This window comes from Hyperolius riggenbachi, chromosome 9, assembly GCF_040937935.1.
Source record: "Hyperolius riggenbachi isolate aHypRig1 chromosome 9, aHypRig1.pri, whole genome shotgun sequence".
In the NCBI taxonomy this organism is placed as follows: Eukaryota; Metazoa; Chordata; class Amphibia; order Anura; family Hyperoliidae; genus Hyperolius; species Hyperolius riggenbachi.
In genome coordinates, this window is record NC_090654.1 from 115,516,387 (window position 1) to 115,532,503 (window position 16,117).

Consider the following 16,117-nt stretch of genomic DNA (forward strand, 5'->3'; position numbering starts at 1 on the left):
ATTACATCCATTATATCTTTACAATAAACAGTGCTAACTATAAGTGAAACCCACAAATTCTATTTGCTTAGCCAATCTGGTTTATAACAATGTTTAGATTATGTTTCTTGCACAATGTATGGGGACAATACTGTATTTGGAAATAAAGGTGTCTTTTTACAGTTTTTCGCTTTCTCATTGTACACTATTGATGATTATAAGATTATAAGAAAAATAACAGTAATATACTCTCATGGCAGACTTATTTAAAAAGCCAAGTTCCTAAGGTAACAATATATATTTTTTCTTTTATATTCTGTCACTTTGTTTTCATTTTACAAGTCTTTTATTTTGGTACAGAATATACGAAAATTGAATTGCCTTTGATTCCGTTTGTGACTAAAAAGAATACAAAAAACATGGGCCTCAACCCTAAAACTCTCTAAACTCTATTCTACTACTTATCACAGTAGTCTCTTGTAGTTTTGTTAAAACTTTTCCAAGTTTGATCATAATTTTGAAAATGACTTTTTTATCTTGAATTGAGTTTGTCCCTACCTATTTTTTATGTGACATGGATCCAAGTTTTAAGATCCACCAAAGTGTATTCTAGAACTCGTCACGGTTAAAATAATACTACATTGCCTCATTTAGTAACAAACTGGTGGTGCACTCTCCACAAATATACTGTCAGTGAAATACACTGTCAGTATACAGTGACATTCGAAAGTTTGGGCAACCTTGTTAATCGTCATGATTTTCCTGTATAAATCGTTGGTTGTTATTATAAAAAATGTCAGTTAAATATATCATATAGGAGACACGCACAGTGATATTTGAGAAGTGAAATTAAGTTTATTGGATTTACAGAAAGTGTGCAATAATTGTTTAAACAAAATTAGGCAGGTGCAGGTCATTTTATTGAATCTAAAACCTTTACAACTAATTATTGGAACTCAAATTGGCTTGGTAAACTCAGTAATTGGATTAACCTACATACACAGGTTAATCCAATTATTAGAAAGAGTATTTGAGGGGGTCAATTGTAAGTTTCACTCCTCTTTTAATTTTCTCTGAAGAGTAGAAACATGGGGGGTCTCAAAACAACTCTCAAATTACCTGAAGTCAAAGATTGTTCACCATCATAGTTTAGGGGAAGGATACAGAAAGCTGTCTCAGAGATTTCAGCTGTCCACAGTTAGGAACATATTGAGGAAATGGAAGATAACAGGCTCAGTTCAAGTTAAGGCTCAAAGTGGCAGATCAAGAAAAATCTCGGATAAACAGAAGCGACTTATGGTGAGAACAGTCAGAGTCAACCCACAGACCAGCACCAAAGACCTACAACATCATCTTGCTGCAGATGGAGTCACTGTGCATCGTTCAGCCATTCAGTGCACTTTACACAAGGAGATGCTGTATTCATTTTGGAATAAGGTGCTGTGGACTGATGAAACTAAAATTTAGTTATTTGGACATAAGAAGGGGTGTTATGCATGAAGGAAAAAGAACACAGCTTTTCAAGAAAAACACCTGCTACTTAGGGTAAAATATGGTGGTGGTTCCATCATGCTGTGGGGCTGTGTGGCCAGTACAGGAACTGGGTATCTTGTCAAAGTTGAGGGACGCATTGATTCCACTCAATATCAGCAGATTCTGGAGACCAATGTCAAGGAAACAGTGACAATGCTGAAGCTGTGCCGGGGCTAGATCTTTCAACAAGACATTGACCCTAAACACTGCTCAAAATCCACTAAGGCATTCATGCAAAGGAACGAGTACAACGTTCTGGAATGGCCATCTCAGTCCATGGTGTCCAGTGCTGCAGAGCAGCATTGGGTACCATGTTGCAGCCCCGGTAATAGGTAATAGGCTATATATACGTCCTATTAAGTGGTTAAAGCAAACCAGAAACTAAGAAATAGAATAAATCGATACTTACCCGGGGCTTCCTCCAGCCCCATAAGCATGTGTGAGTCCTTCGCCAGCCTCCCATGGTCTGCCGTTCAGCCGCGATCAGCCCCCCGGTAACTGTCTCAGTCGCGTTGGTCCGGGTTTACTGTGCAGAAGACCCAGACTGGACCCGACTGTGCCTATTACCGGGGGGCTGTTCGCGGCTGAACGGCAGACCACGGGAGGACGGCGAGGGACTCACACATGCTTATGCGGCTGGAGGAAGCCCTGGGTAAGTATCGATTTATTCTATTTCTTAGTCTCTGGTTTACTTTAACCAGTTAATGGGACATATATATAGCCTATTACCTTTTACCGGGGCTGCAACATGGTACCCAGTGCTGCTCTGCACTTACTGCAACTTGGTACCCAGTACAGTTAAGCACTCACTGCAACTTGGCCCCCACAACTACTTAGCACCCAGTACTGTTTAGCACCCTCTACAAATTGACACCTGCTTCTGCACAGCACTCACTGCAACTTGACACCCACTGTTACTTGCAGTTTAGTACCCACTGCAACAAGGCACCTAGTACTACTTAGCACCTACTGCAATATGGCACACACTGCAACTTGACACCCAATACAGCTTAGCACCTACTACAATTTGGCACCCAGTACTGCTCAGTACTGGCAACCGCTGCTACTTGAACTGACACACGCACTCAGATCTGCTTAGCACCCACTGCAATGAGGCACCCAATACTATTTAGCACCCACTCCAACTGTCCATCAGAGGTGCTTTTGCTGGCTTAGAGTTATGGATCAGTTGTTCCTATCGTCTGATGAAGAGGGTAAATGCCCATGAAACACATAGCATTTTTGGTTTACATGATTAAAGAATGTTTCTACTGGATACTGAATATCTGACTCTATTTGGGGAGATAAGTCCACCACTAACTCCCATTTTAAACTACTTTTAGTTTATTTTATACTTTGGCATCTCGGTTCCAAAATAATCAAGTATGCTGAGGATGGGGGACCACCGAATACAGGGGGCACATCTGGCTATATTAGAGAGGGGGAGCTACCTAATACGCGGGCACATCTAGCTATACTAGGGAGCTGGCTACCTAATACACGAGGCACATCTGGCTATGCTGGGAAGGGGGGCCACATACTACACAGGGCACACCTGGCTATTATTACTGGGTGGGGGCTACCTCATACTGGGGGCACTTCTGACTATCTAAACTGGGGGAGGGAATTCTATCTTCATCACCAAATTTACTACTTATGTCAGGGTAACTAAACTAGACAACTAGAGATGGGTCGAAGTAGTATTTTGGTTCTAATGGAATATTTACGTTCAATTTGTTCAGTTCCGTTTTCCCATATACCCCCGACCCCCTTCACCAAAGTGGATTTTTGCTGGCTAAAATAGTCCGTTTTTTAGTCAGTATGTTTTTAGGTTCCGTTTCTCATTGCCCCCAATGCGATGCTTCAGCGTCCGTTTCTGTTCCGCTGGGCTACGCTGTCTGGAAAAATCACTGCAGCACCAAACTTGTGGTATGTTTAGTGGCGTGTGCGGATTTCAGACATACTGCATGTTATGATTATTTTCCTATATAATCACCTCCTTTATTTAAACATTTATCATATATTTTTTACAAGGTTTTCAGTCCTTTTGGTGTAGTAGTATCACCAAACAGTCAGGGGGATCAGGGCAGTTTCTAGGCTAAATTGCTCCCAGGGCAAGGGTGTATAATCCCCCCCCCCCCCCCCGGTGGAGCCAGGTATAGGTGCCCACAGTATAGGTTAGACAGGTCTAGTTGCCCCAGTATAGTAAGCGACTATAGGTCCTCCCAGTATAGGTAGCCAAGCATAGTTTACCCCAGTATAGGTTAGCTAGGTAGTTGCCTCCAGTATAGGGTAGCCCATATAGTTGCCACCAGTATAGGTTAGATAGGTAGGTTCCCCAGTATAGGTTAGATAGGTAGGTGCCCGCGGTATAGGTTAGCTAGGTAGGTGCCCGCAGTATAGGTTAGCTAGGTAGGTCCCCCAAGTACAGATTAGATAGGTAGGAGCCCCGAGTATAGGTTAAATAGGTAGGTGCCCTGAGTATAGGTTAGATAGGTAGGAGCCCCGAGTATAGGTTAGATAGGTAGGTGCCCCAGCATAGGCACAGCAGCGGGGTAGCAGGTATAGCATAGTTACAACTCACTTTCCTTCTGCAATATCTATCTCCTTCCTGTCCCAGGCATCTGTCGCATTGGTAACAGCGCCCCCTGTGATGACAGGCGGTTACGTCATCACAGGGGGTGCTGTTACCAACTCAATGGACGCCTGGGAGAGAGGAAGGAGATAGAGGCTGCGGGGGATCGGCAGCGGAAGGTGAGTTGTAACTACTATGCCCGCTCCCCTCGCAGCTGTGCCCCCTCCTGCCACTCAATCCAGCACCCAAGGCTATTGCACTATTTGCATGCCCATAGAAAAGGGGCTGAGTGGGATTGAGGATCAGGGGCTTCATGTTAAAGTAGGCCTGAACTAAGAGGGACATGGAGGCTGCCATATTTATTTCCTTTTAAACAATACCAGTTGCCTGGAAGTCCTGCTGATCTCTTTGGATGCAGTAGTGTGAATCATATACCTGAAACAAGCATGCAGCTAATCTAATCAGAAAAACATCTGATCGGCATGCCTGTCCAGGGTATTGGGCAAAAAGAGGAAGAGGAACAGCAAGACAGGTAGTAAATCTGCATTGTTTAAAATTAAATAAATATGTCAGCCTCCATGTCCCTCTCAGTTCAGGTGTGCTTTAATACCACTAAACAAACAATTACCGGCATTCTGCATTCACATGACAAGCAGTGAAGGGAGAGAAGGGACTAATCTGATAGATGTAAGTTAAATTACACTGGAAAAATACCTTGCACAGCAGATAAGATTAAGATTAAACAGGCGTTCGTTTCTGAATGACCCTCGAACATACAAAATAGTAATAATAAATGACAAAAACAAGTTATTGACAAGTAGAAGTAAAGAACCATATTGCATGGTGTTTTGTTTCCAAATCCAGATGCATGTTGCTCAAGGGAGTTTGTCTGTGCTGTAGTAGCGTGCGAGCAAGCTATAAAATTGTGGGTAATATATCTCAGAGGTGCAGTTTATCACATGAATCAAGTCGTTTCACTTGGCCCCGGCTCCGGCGAGTCTCGGACATAGCTGATGTGTGATACAGGACTCTAGCAGCCAACAGAAACAGGGCCCTTGGAAGGGGGTCTGTTTGCTTTATTTATCTTTTCTCTTGACATCACTCTTGACAGGAGGACAAAGGTTATTTGGCTCTCATTTTGCACATATTCGCTGCCCAGTCTGGAACAGACTAGAACAATTATATTCAGCGTATTTATGTCAAGTACGCTTTATACTGCTCAGTTTCAAAACTTAATAATGCAAAGTAATTAATATCTCAGTTAATAAATATTTTGGTTTCAGAACTGTCTAGAAAATACGCACATTTTACAATTAACTAGGGAAAAGCAAATGGATCATATTACCAATTACTATAATAATATAACAACCACATTGTCAGTAGAAACTCAGTAGGAAATCCACACCACATCTAATATTAGTTATTTGGTGTTTGACTTCTACAAGTCACAGAACTGCTAGATAAACATCAGATCTCAGAAGCTGTGAAATGTTCATTGAGGTTTGTTCATCCGGTATACCTACCTGGACATGATGAATAAGTCTGCAGTAGATTGTTGTCATCACCAGCATCTTCACAGCAGATCCCTTTGGGAGGTTAGTGCAGCATGTGGTTTCACGCTCTGCCTCACCTAAAAATCTGACCAAGAGCAGGTTGAAACATCCCAATCAACCTTCCAGTTGCCTCCGACTCATATTATGCTTTCTGGAGGAGAGTGAAATAAACTTGGGACAGCCTTAAAGCGGGATTGTCACCATAAAAATCACATTTTACAGCAACTGGTCTGAGTGTATTAAGTGATAAATATGCTAATCCTGCATTCAAAACTTTCAAAACTTTTTCTGCTGTTATGGTTTGGAGCTATAACTTGCCTTAGGAGCATTGGCTCTTTAATTGCCGTTGCCATCGGCTGGCAAAACAGTTGCATGCCGGGGGTCTTTTTATCTATAATATATTCCTCCTCTTCCCTTCATTTCCCCCTACTTCTAATGACATAAGACAGTGCACTTCCTAGTAATGACCTCAGTGGGAGTGTCTGAAAACTCTGGGAGGATGGCGGCTCACGAATACACAATTAGCAAGTAGAGATGTCGCGAACCTCCGATTTTCGGTTCGCGAACCTCCGATTTTCGGGTTCGCGAACTTCCGCGGAGGGTTCGGTTCGTGGAAAAGTTTGCGAACCACAATGGACTTCAATGGGGAGGCGAACTTTGAAAAATAGAAAAAATTATGCTGGCCACAAAAGTGATGGAAAAGATGTTTCAAGGGGTCTAACACCTGGAGGGGGGCATGGCGGAGTGGGATACATGCCAAAAGTCCCGGGGAAAAATCTGGATGTGACGCAAAGCAGCGTTTTAAGAGCAGAAATCACATTGAATGCTAAATTGCAGGCCTAACGTGCTTTAAAACATCTTGCATGTGTATACATCAATCAGGGAGTGTAATTAGAGTACTGCTTCACACTGACACACCAAACTCACTGTGTAACGTACCGCAAACAGCTGTTTGTGTAGTGACGGCCATGCTGGACTACTGCGCAACATGGCGAGATTGCTCTTCCTCACTCAGTGATGTCAGGTAATGTGTGACTTCCTTCTCAACTCTCCATGGCATTGTTAAAAAGCTTACATTTTGTTTTTAAATTACATTTTCTACTTGCTGTGTACTTGTTCAGTACCGCTACAATGAGAATCCTGTGGAGGCGGGCAAGTCTGCCATTGTGATCCCGGGTAATGGCCGGGGAATGAGGGGTTTGAATCCGGTGTGGAGCTTGAGCAACGGCTACCACTACACATCCAAGGAGGGCAGCGGGCAGGCATGCACGCCCGCCCGCCTGCCCCGAGGTAGTGACCAAAAATAACAATACAGGAGGAGGACTTTCGAGGCCCTGCTGTATATTTGAAATGAATGTACTTTAAATCCTTTAACGAGAACCAGTTATGGCGGGCAAAGATGACACCACATTCCTTTCACGAGAATCATATGGAGGCGGGCAAGTCTGCCATTTGTGACCCCGGGTAATGGCCGGGGAATGAGGGATGGAATCCTGTGTGGAGCCTGAGAAACGGCTACCACTACACATCCAAGGAGGGCAGCAGGCAGGCATGCACTCCCGCCCCGAGGTAGTGACCAAAAATAACAATACAGGAGGCGGACTTTCGAGGCCCTGCTGTGTATTTGAAATGAATTAATTTTAAATTTAAAATTTTTAATTTAAATCCTTTAACGGGAATCCGTTATGGAGGGCAAGTCTGCCATTGTCACCGCGGGGAATGAAGGTTGGATTCCGGCCCGAAGTGGGAACCTGCTGAGACCCATGCTGTAGCTGCCCTGACCGTGCTTTGCAGACCAGGCATCTGTGGTCAAATGGACCCTTGAGCCAGCGGAAGATAAACCAAGTCGAAAGCATTTGCCAAGAATGTTGTACAGAGGGCAAGTTTTTTTGCCCTTTTTTAAAAATGTTTGAAAATGATAGATGGTTGTATTTTTAAATTGTTTGAAAGTTTAGATGGTTGTATTTTTAAATTGTTTGAAAGTTTAGATGGTTGTATTTTTAAATTGTTTAAAAGTGTATCCATTCTTCCTCCCCCCAGCCACGAACAATACCATGGGAACGTGGAGCAGCAGAAGCCCCCTGTGACGGCTGCCGCGGTTGTTCTCCGCGGCTTGTCTTTTGAGGGGTGCTGCTTTTCCTCAGGTGTTCTTGCCATAGCTGTTTGTGCCTTCTCTCCAGGTGCCTTCGTAAGGCACTTGTCCCTACGTGAGAGTTGGCCTTTCCACGGCTCAATTTTTGCTGGCAGAGACAACAGATGGCTTTGCTCCGATCTGAGACACACATGTGAAAAAATTTCCAAACCGCTGAACCCCCCTGGGGTTATGGCGCTAGGGTGGCATCAGCAGCTGACGTTGAAGGGCATGTTGGCTGGCTGGCCATAGCTGGTGATACATGGCGCCGGACACTGCCCCCAGCTGTTTCTGAGGACGAGCTCCCTCTGCTTCTATCATGGAGTCGTCTCCTCCTACTCCTCTCTGACTCCTCCTCTGAACTGTCCCCCTGGTCATCTCCTCTACCAGGAACATATGTGGTATCCGTATAATCGTCATCATAATCCTTCTGGCCAGCTGCGCTTTCCTCAGACACCTCCTCAAGTGCACCAACTTCAGGTGGTCCACCATCATCCCCATCCACACACGTTACGTCCATACTATCGCCACCTAACTCAGACGTATGAGGTGGTGTACCTGTGCCTTCTTGTTGTTGTTGCAGTAGTGGCTGGGAATCAGTGATTTCACCACCAAATAACTCCTGCGAAGTGTCAAATGCAGCGGATGTGGTGCTTGTTGTAGCGCTGGTGGCTGCGGGAGATGAGGTGTTCTGTGTTAAATACTCAAGCACCTCCTCACGATTTTGGGAAGTGATGGCACGTGCCTTCTTCTAAGCACTGTATTTTGGGGCAGGTCCGCACGAAATCACAGCAACACCACCTCGCACAGACCTGCCGGTGCCTGGTGGCCTTCCTCTGGATCTGCCTCTACCTCTTCCTCTACCTGTTTTTTCCTTTTTGTCCATCTCGGGGGTATGCTAGCTATATGCAGTGAGGTGGGTTCTCACTCAACACAACAGGTAGTTAGATGCAGTGAGCTGGGTTCACTGAACAGTAAAGGTACTTAAGATGCAGTGAGGTGGGTTCTCACTCAACACAACAGGTAGTTAGATGCAGTGAGGTGGCCAGGTGGGTTCTCACTCAACACAACAGGTAGTTAGATGCAGTGAGCTGGGTTCACTCAACACAACGCTAGGTATATGCAGTGATGAGGTGGGTTAAGTAAACACAACAGGTACTGGGTAGTTAGATGCAGTGAGCTGGGTTCACTGAACAGTAAAGGTACTTAAGATGCAGTGAGGTGGGTTCTCACTCAACACAACAGGTAGTTAGATGCAGTGAGGTGGCCAGGTGGGTTCTCACTCAACACAACAGGTAGTTAGATGCAGTGAGCTGGGTTCACTCAACACAACGCTAGGTATATGCAGTGATGAGGTGGGTTAAGTAAACACAACAGGTACTGGGTAGTTAGATGCAGTGAGCTGGGTTCACTCAACACAAAGCTAGGTATATGCAGTGATGAGGTGGGTTAAGTAAACACAACAGGTACTGGGGTATATGCAGTACTGGGTAGTACAATGTGCAGCTCCCTGTCACACACACAGGTAGTCACTGAATGTGCTGGGCTGCTGGCAGTGGCACACACAATATCAATTAGCAAGGCTGTGCATGCAACAAAAGTGTCAGTTTGACACACAGAAAAAAAAAATGTACAGGTTAAACTCTGAAAAGAGCTGTTGCTGGGTGCTTTAAAAGCAATAATAATCAGTCAGGAGCAAGCAAAGCAGCCTAGAACCTAACTAATCTGTCCCTAGGAGAAAAAGTCTGCAGCAGCTGTCCCTTTCCTCTCTCTAGCAGGCACACGAGTGAGTGTAATGGCCGCCGGACCCTGCCTTATATAAGGGGGGGTGGGGCTCCAGGGCTTAGTGTAGCCTGAATGGCTACAATGTGCCTGCTGACTGTGATGCAGAGGGTCAAAGTTGACCCTCATAGTTCAATTGCAATAGAGTCAGATGAAAGATCGGCACTAAATGCTGGATTGGCCAACCCTCTGGGGGGTCCTTAACATTTACTCACTGTGCCTCCGGCTTTGGAGATTCAATTGTGTAACAATAAGTAGAAGGAAACCGGGCACCAGCTGAATGCAAATGCTAATTTATTCCATCCCGTCCAGTGACAGACACCATAAATCAGGCACACGGTCTAACAGCCGTTTCGCAAGCTAAGATGCTTGCTTCCTCAGAGACCAACTAGTGCCGTTATGACAACATACATATATACATAAACATAATACAAGTAATTGAGCAGAGAGAGGGAGGGACTCACCCACGCCGCTTCCGGCCTGTTACCGAGCAATTGCCTACTCGGCACTACTGCTCCGAGCCCCCAGCGCGCACCGCAAGTTGGGCCCGCCCCTTCCGGGGTCCGGGCGAATGGGAGATTTCCTCCAGTCACGTCACGGTTCCAAAGTCCCGTGACGTCATCCAATCTCGCGTGCTTTCCACTGGGGGTATCAACAAGCCGGGTTCTGCGTCTCACGCTGGTCTGTTTCCATAGCAGCGTAACGCAGCCGGCTGGGTCTCCCCATCCTCCTGCAATAGACAATGAGAGAGAAAAAAAAGAAAACAAAAGAAGACATATTAAAAACTTTGAACATCAGAAAAATTTACAAATTAGAATTTAAAACCAAAGATTAGAGGTCTAAGTCTGCAAATAGCATCTTTATATGCTTTAAAACTTTCTAGTATATAAAAAGTGTTGTAACACCCTTATGACAGCCTATTTTAATAAAGTGCTTAATTCTAATGTACTACATGGTACTAGCAACCAGGAGAGGGTTCATAGGACTAGCAACTGATAATTGATAAACAGGGGGTGAGCCCCCATTACCAACCAATGAAGATTAGGGGGGAGGGGGGGGCCGCGGGCCACACTCCAGTTTTAACGTTAGCTAAAGATTGTAAAACAAACTGGCACGGTGGGACATGGCAGGGGCATATGCCCCTTTATTCAGGAGGTTCTAGTGGCGGTCCAGGAAGCAATGAAGCTCATTCCGCTCATTAAGTCCCATACCTCCACATGCCTCAGTGATTGAAATTAATTTTGCCTCTTCCCTCCGTAACAATTTTTCCCTGTCTCCACCCCTATGTGGTACATCCACCCACCTTAAACCAAAAAAACGTAAACAGTCTGCATTGCCAGCATGTTCATCCCTAACATGGGAGATCAACCTGGTGGCTCCTTTTCCTGTCACAATTGAATGGAAATGCTCCTGGAACCACGGTTCCAGGAGCATTTCCATTCAATTGTGACAGGAAAAGGAGCCACCAGGTTGATCTCCCATGTTAGGGATGAACATGCTGGCAATGCAGACTGTTTACGTTTTTTTGGTTTAAGGTGGGTGGATGTACCACATAGGGGTGGAGACAGGGAAAAATTGTTACGGAGGGAAGAGGCAAAATTAATTTCAATCACTGAGGCATGTAGAGGTATGGGACTTAATGAGCGGAATGAGCTTCATTGCTTCCTGGACCGCCACTAGAACCTCCTGAATAAAGGGGCATATGCCCCTGCCATGTCCCACCGTGCCAGTTTGTTTTACAATCTTTAGCTAACGTTAAAACTGGAGTGTGGCCCGCGGCCCCCCCCTCCCCCCTAATCTTCATTGGTTGGTAATGGGGGCTCACCCCCTGTTTATCAATTATCAGTTGCTAGTCCTATGAACCCTCTCCTGGTTGCTAGTACCATGTAGTACATTAGAATTAAGCACTTTATTAAAATAGGCTGTCATAAGGGTGTTACAACACTTTTTATATACTAGAAAGTTTTAAAGCATATAAAGATGCTATTTGCAGACTTAGACCTCTAATCTTTGGTTTTAAATTCTAATTTGTAAATTTTTCTGATGTTCAAAGTTTTTAATATGTCTTCTTTTGTTTTCTTTTTTTTCTCTCTCATTGTCTATTGCAGGAGGATGGGGAGACCCAGCCGGCTGCGTTACGCTGCTATGGAAACAGACCAGCGTGAGACGCAGAACCCGGCTTGTTGATACCCCCAGTGGAAAGCACGCGAGATTGGATGACGTCACGGGACTTTGGAACCGTGACGTGACTGGAGGAAATCTCCCATTCGCCCGGACCCCGGAAGGGGCGGGCCCAACTTGCGGTGCGCGCTGGGGGCTCGGAGCAGTAGTGCCGAGTAGGCAATTGCTCGGTAACAGGCCGGAAGCGGCGTGGGTGAGTCCCTCCCTCTCTCTGCTCAATTACTTGTATTATGTTTATGTATATATGTATGTTGTCATAACGGCACTAGTTGGTCTCTGAGGAAGCAAGCATCTTAGCTTGCGAAACGGCTGTTAGACCGTGTGCCTGATTTATGGTGTCTGTCACTGGACGGGATGGAATAAATTAGCATTTGCATTCAGCTGGTGCCCGGTTTCCTTCTACTTATTGTTACACAATTGACCCTCATAGTGCATTATGGGGCGAATCGAACTTCCGCAAAAGTTTGCCTGGTGCAGGCGAACGCGAACCCCCTAAGTTCGCCTGGAACCGTTCGCCGGCGAACCGTTCGCTACATCTCTACTAGCAAGAGGAGAAAAAAGAGTGAAGGAGGAAATGATGTCAGGAGGGAGCCCTGAGGACGCTGAAGGACTTCATCAACTACGAGGGGCTGGAGGAAGCTCCAGGTAAGTTCATTTGCCTATTTTAATGTACCGCTCGGGTTCCCTTTAAAAGTTACACATGCTTTTAGGCAGTATGCGCACCATATCGCACCGCAGAAATGAGGTTTCATATGACCCTCCGCCATGGGGCAGTGACAGGGTCATATGCAAAGCGCTGCCCCCCTGCTCAGTGCTGGGCAGGAAGTACGTCACTGGATTTCCCATCGTTCTACGCATGCGCACCGTGTCACACTGTGCTCCCGTCGTGCACACTGCCTGCGTCGCCCATTGACTTGCATTACTGCATAATCCGTGAACTGTGCAAGTCTCCATAGATTTGCATGGCCCTTGCAGAGGGATGCGGCGGGGAAGAGTATTGAGGTGTGACGCAGTGTGCAAAGGGCCTTAATGGAAAAGTAGTCTTATTTTACTGCAGTTTTCAGGCATTGTAAGTTAGCTTATTTATTTTTTTTTTTCAAATATAGATTTTTTAAAAATACAGCTCTCTAAATAGGCATTAAAATACAGCTTGTTTAAGTTTACAGTCTTGGAGATCGTAAGAGACAAATATGTGCCAACCAATAATAAAATCTAGAGTATATCTACATATTTTATTAGTTTTATAACCTTATAAACAAGGGACCCATGCATACATTTTCATTGTTAAAAGTTTCAAATCTGTGAAAGATCTGCAATTTTAAAGTCATAGTGGACATTTTCCAGCTGGCAGAATCCCTGGCCCTCTGAGCCAAAGGAGATCTGGTTGCAGTAGTATGAACGGAGTGTTCTGACTTGACCACAGACATGGAGGTATTCAGAAATCCCTAAACAGCCATCTTTACTTGGCAGTGTCTCTTGCATCTCTGTGCCCAACCGCGGCCTCTATATTTCCAAATCCATGAATCCAATGGGGTTTTATACATATTATAAACCTGGATGCTAGTTATACATTGCTATTAATAATACTTGCTCTTCCAGCCCACAATAAAATCTGGCCTATCGTATGATGTCATAAGAGGAATTTAAGCTTTTCTTTTGTGCCAGACAATAATGGAAGTAATCTTTCATCCGTGATATAACTCAGCATGTGGTACAGTTTCTCCTGGGGATATTTCTGATGAGTTCATGGGGTGCTTGTGCTTGTCTTAATCATCTCGCTATATATGAGTTTAATCAAATTATAAATCATATACAAACAAAATCAAAGAACTATTGAGGAACAATTACTGTATATACTATACAATATGTGTCAATAAATGTATATGGGTCAAGGCTTATTTCCAGGGCCGGCTTTCTGGAAAAGCCACAGAGGCCTGGGCCTTGGGCGGCTGCAGCCCAGGGCGTACCTGGTCATAATATAGGGTTTGCTACATATGAAAGAGGAGGCTAAAAATGGGCAGCAACACATGATAAAGGGAAACTGATGCACAAGGAAGCTGTTCATGAAAGAGAGGGGCTGCTGTACATGGATGATACACATGAAAGAGGGCCATGTGTATTAACCATGGTGCAGCGAGGCGCCTTATATGCGGCTAGCAGCATCTATTGGCACTTTATTTGGCCTGAGGAAGTGGGCAGGGTCCCACGAAACACATTGCCTGTGCTTTGTAAATAAAAATTCAATTCTTACATCAATTGGTCATTGAGGTAAGCCACCTCATACTTTTTATTTGTCTTATTTTTATTTGATTTTAATGTATTTTATTTTTATTGGGCGCCTCTTCCCCTTCATCCTATGTCTGCAACTATTCTTCACATGGTGAATATACTGTACATATAGGACTTATTTAGATGAATAGTGTATTTACTATGCAGGTTAGCCACCCAGTGACCACTGTTCCACTACAGACTCCCAAAATGGAATGGAATCTGTGGCCATCCACACAGGTAGTTGCCTGGCAGCAAAGAATACATTATTACAATCTGGCAACCGTCAGCCTAGATTGACATCAGTCATGGTGCGTATAAGTGCCATATTAACATTCTTGCTAGCTGCCTGCTGATTTCTACCTCAGCAAATGCAAACAGGTGTTTAAAAGAAAATTCTGGCTGAATTCTTGTCTATAGCTAATACACGGAAGTAGACCAGGCAAATGGTCAAGGTAGTACCACACGTCTACAAGTGTATGGCCAGCATTACTGGACTAATCCACTAACTGGCAGCAAACTTTGACATGCCTATTTATATCTGACAAAACAAATGTAAAATAACTGTGTTTTATATGTACAGTATATAAAAACAATGATCAAATTGAGTAATGCTTGCCATTAACTTTTGTAATATAGTAAGTCAAAAATCAAACTCAGAGTTTTTTTTTCCTCTGAATACCTTTCAAGATGATGTGGAAAATATCTTGCAGAACAGAGTCCTGTTTTAGCATGTTTATGTCCTAAAGACTTCTGAAATTCACCCATATCTACACCGAGGTGTTGTAAAGATAGGTTATTTTAAGTTCTGTTTTTAGAATACTGTTGATGCTTCTTTTTTTGTCTGTTCTTATTTTTCTATGAAGTGAAAGAAACATATAAAATAAAAAAATATCAACACTGACAACAGAGACACCAAAGAAGCAGCTTGGTTTTCCAGTATAAACAAGGTAAATATGTTTTTGTTGCTAATTACGTCAAATTTGATTAACAAAGCTGTCATTCTTGTTGCTGATTTAAGTGTATTTATAGTGCTGTGGAATAACCAAAACATCTTATCCAGATGCATTTATTGTTCTGTGGGCTAACCGAATTGTCAAGGCACTGATTAACTTTTCATATACTTAGACAACCTGGGTTAGTGTGTGGGTGGGACTGATTGATCTGCCATGCCTGTGATACCTATGTAATCCTTGCTCATCGCACATAACCAAAGCCACTCATTTTTTTTTTGTGGCAGTCTCTACTACCATTGACTGAGTTGCATCTATTTTACTGGGAGTCAACTGAGTGATTTCACTGGTAACTAACCTTTTATGTATAGAGATCACTTCAAATATATCTAAGAATATAGCAGCTATTAATAGAAGGTAACAATCAACTTTGCTGTGGCTGACTTAGTTGCATTTGATTAACCAAACTGTCAGCATTTATTGTACCGTGGGCTAACTGAACTGTGGTAGCACTAGTCAACTTTTTAGGGTACCGGGTTTACAGTGTGGGTGTGGCACTTGTTAAGCTCCGTACACACCTATGACACATGTCGCCTGTCAGGGATCAGCACCTGACCCCTCAGGCGACATTGCAGGGCAGAGGCTGTACAGACGTGTACAGCTTAGTGACGTGTTCTGTTCCTATGTGTGGGAGGGGGGACAGAGTGGTGCAGGAGTGACATAGCATGGGTGCAGAGTAAGGAGTTAGAGCAATGCTTTTGTCCATTGCTCGAGCGAAGCAGGCCAAGAAGCCAAAAGTGGTCACAGCAGGCACAGCAGACTATGACCCCATTCAACCCACACACATACACCTGCTCTATGGAATGGGGAGGGGAAATTATAAGTGGAATAGCATCTGCCAAGGAATACACCATAGGGTACACAGGAAAGCTGCAAGACTTCAGAAGGGCTCTGCAGTTTGCTGGATTACAATCTGCTGTGTTGTGTCTTAAATAATGCAGAAGATGCAGTTTTTGTGCCCTGTTCACAAGTGGGTGCTCCAGACTATGTCAAAAACTAATAAGACAAATACTTTTGGTTGGAGATGGACTTTATTTTTTTTCGATTTCAAAAGATTTTGGAGCTGGACTTTAAAGCAAACCTGAAGTACTCTTTAAAAAAT

At 44.1% G+C, this 16,117-nt stretch overlaps 1 protein-coding gene across 1 annotated transcript in view; it reads right to left on the reverse strand.

The window, feature by feature from the left end:
* GCHFR (GTP cyclohydrolase I feedback regulator) overlaps nucleotides 1–16,117 on the reverse strand; it is a 36,123-nt gene that overhangs the window by 19,765 nt on the left and 241 nt on the right. Inside the window, exon 2 of the mRNA XM_068254919.1 lies at nucleotides 10,231–10,283. Coding sequence (XP_068111020.1) covers nucleotides 10,231–10,283 — 53 coding nt within the window. The remainder of the gene's footprint in view (nucleotides 1–10,230; nucleotides 10,284–16,117) is intronic.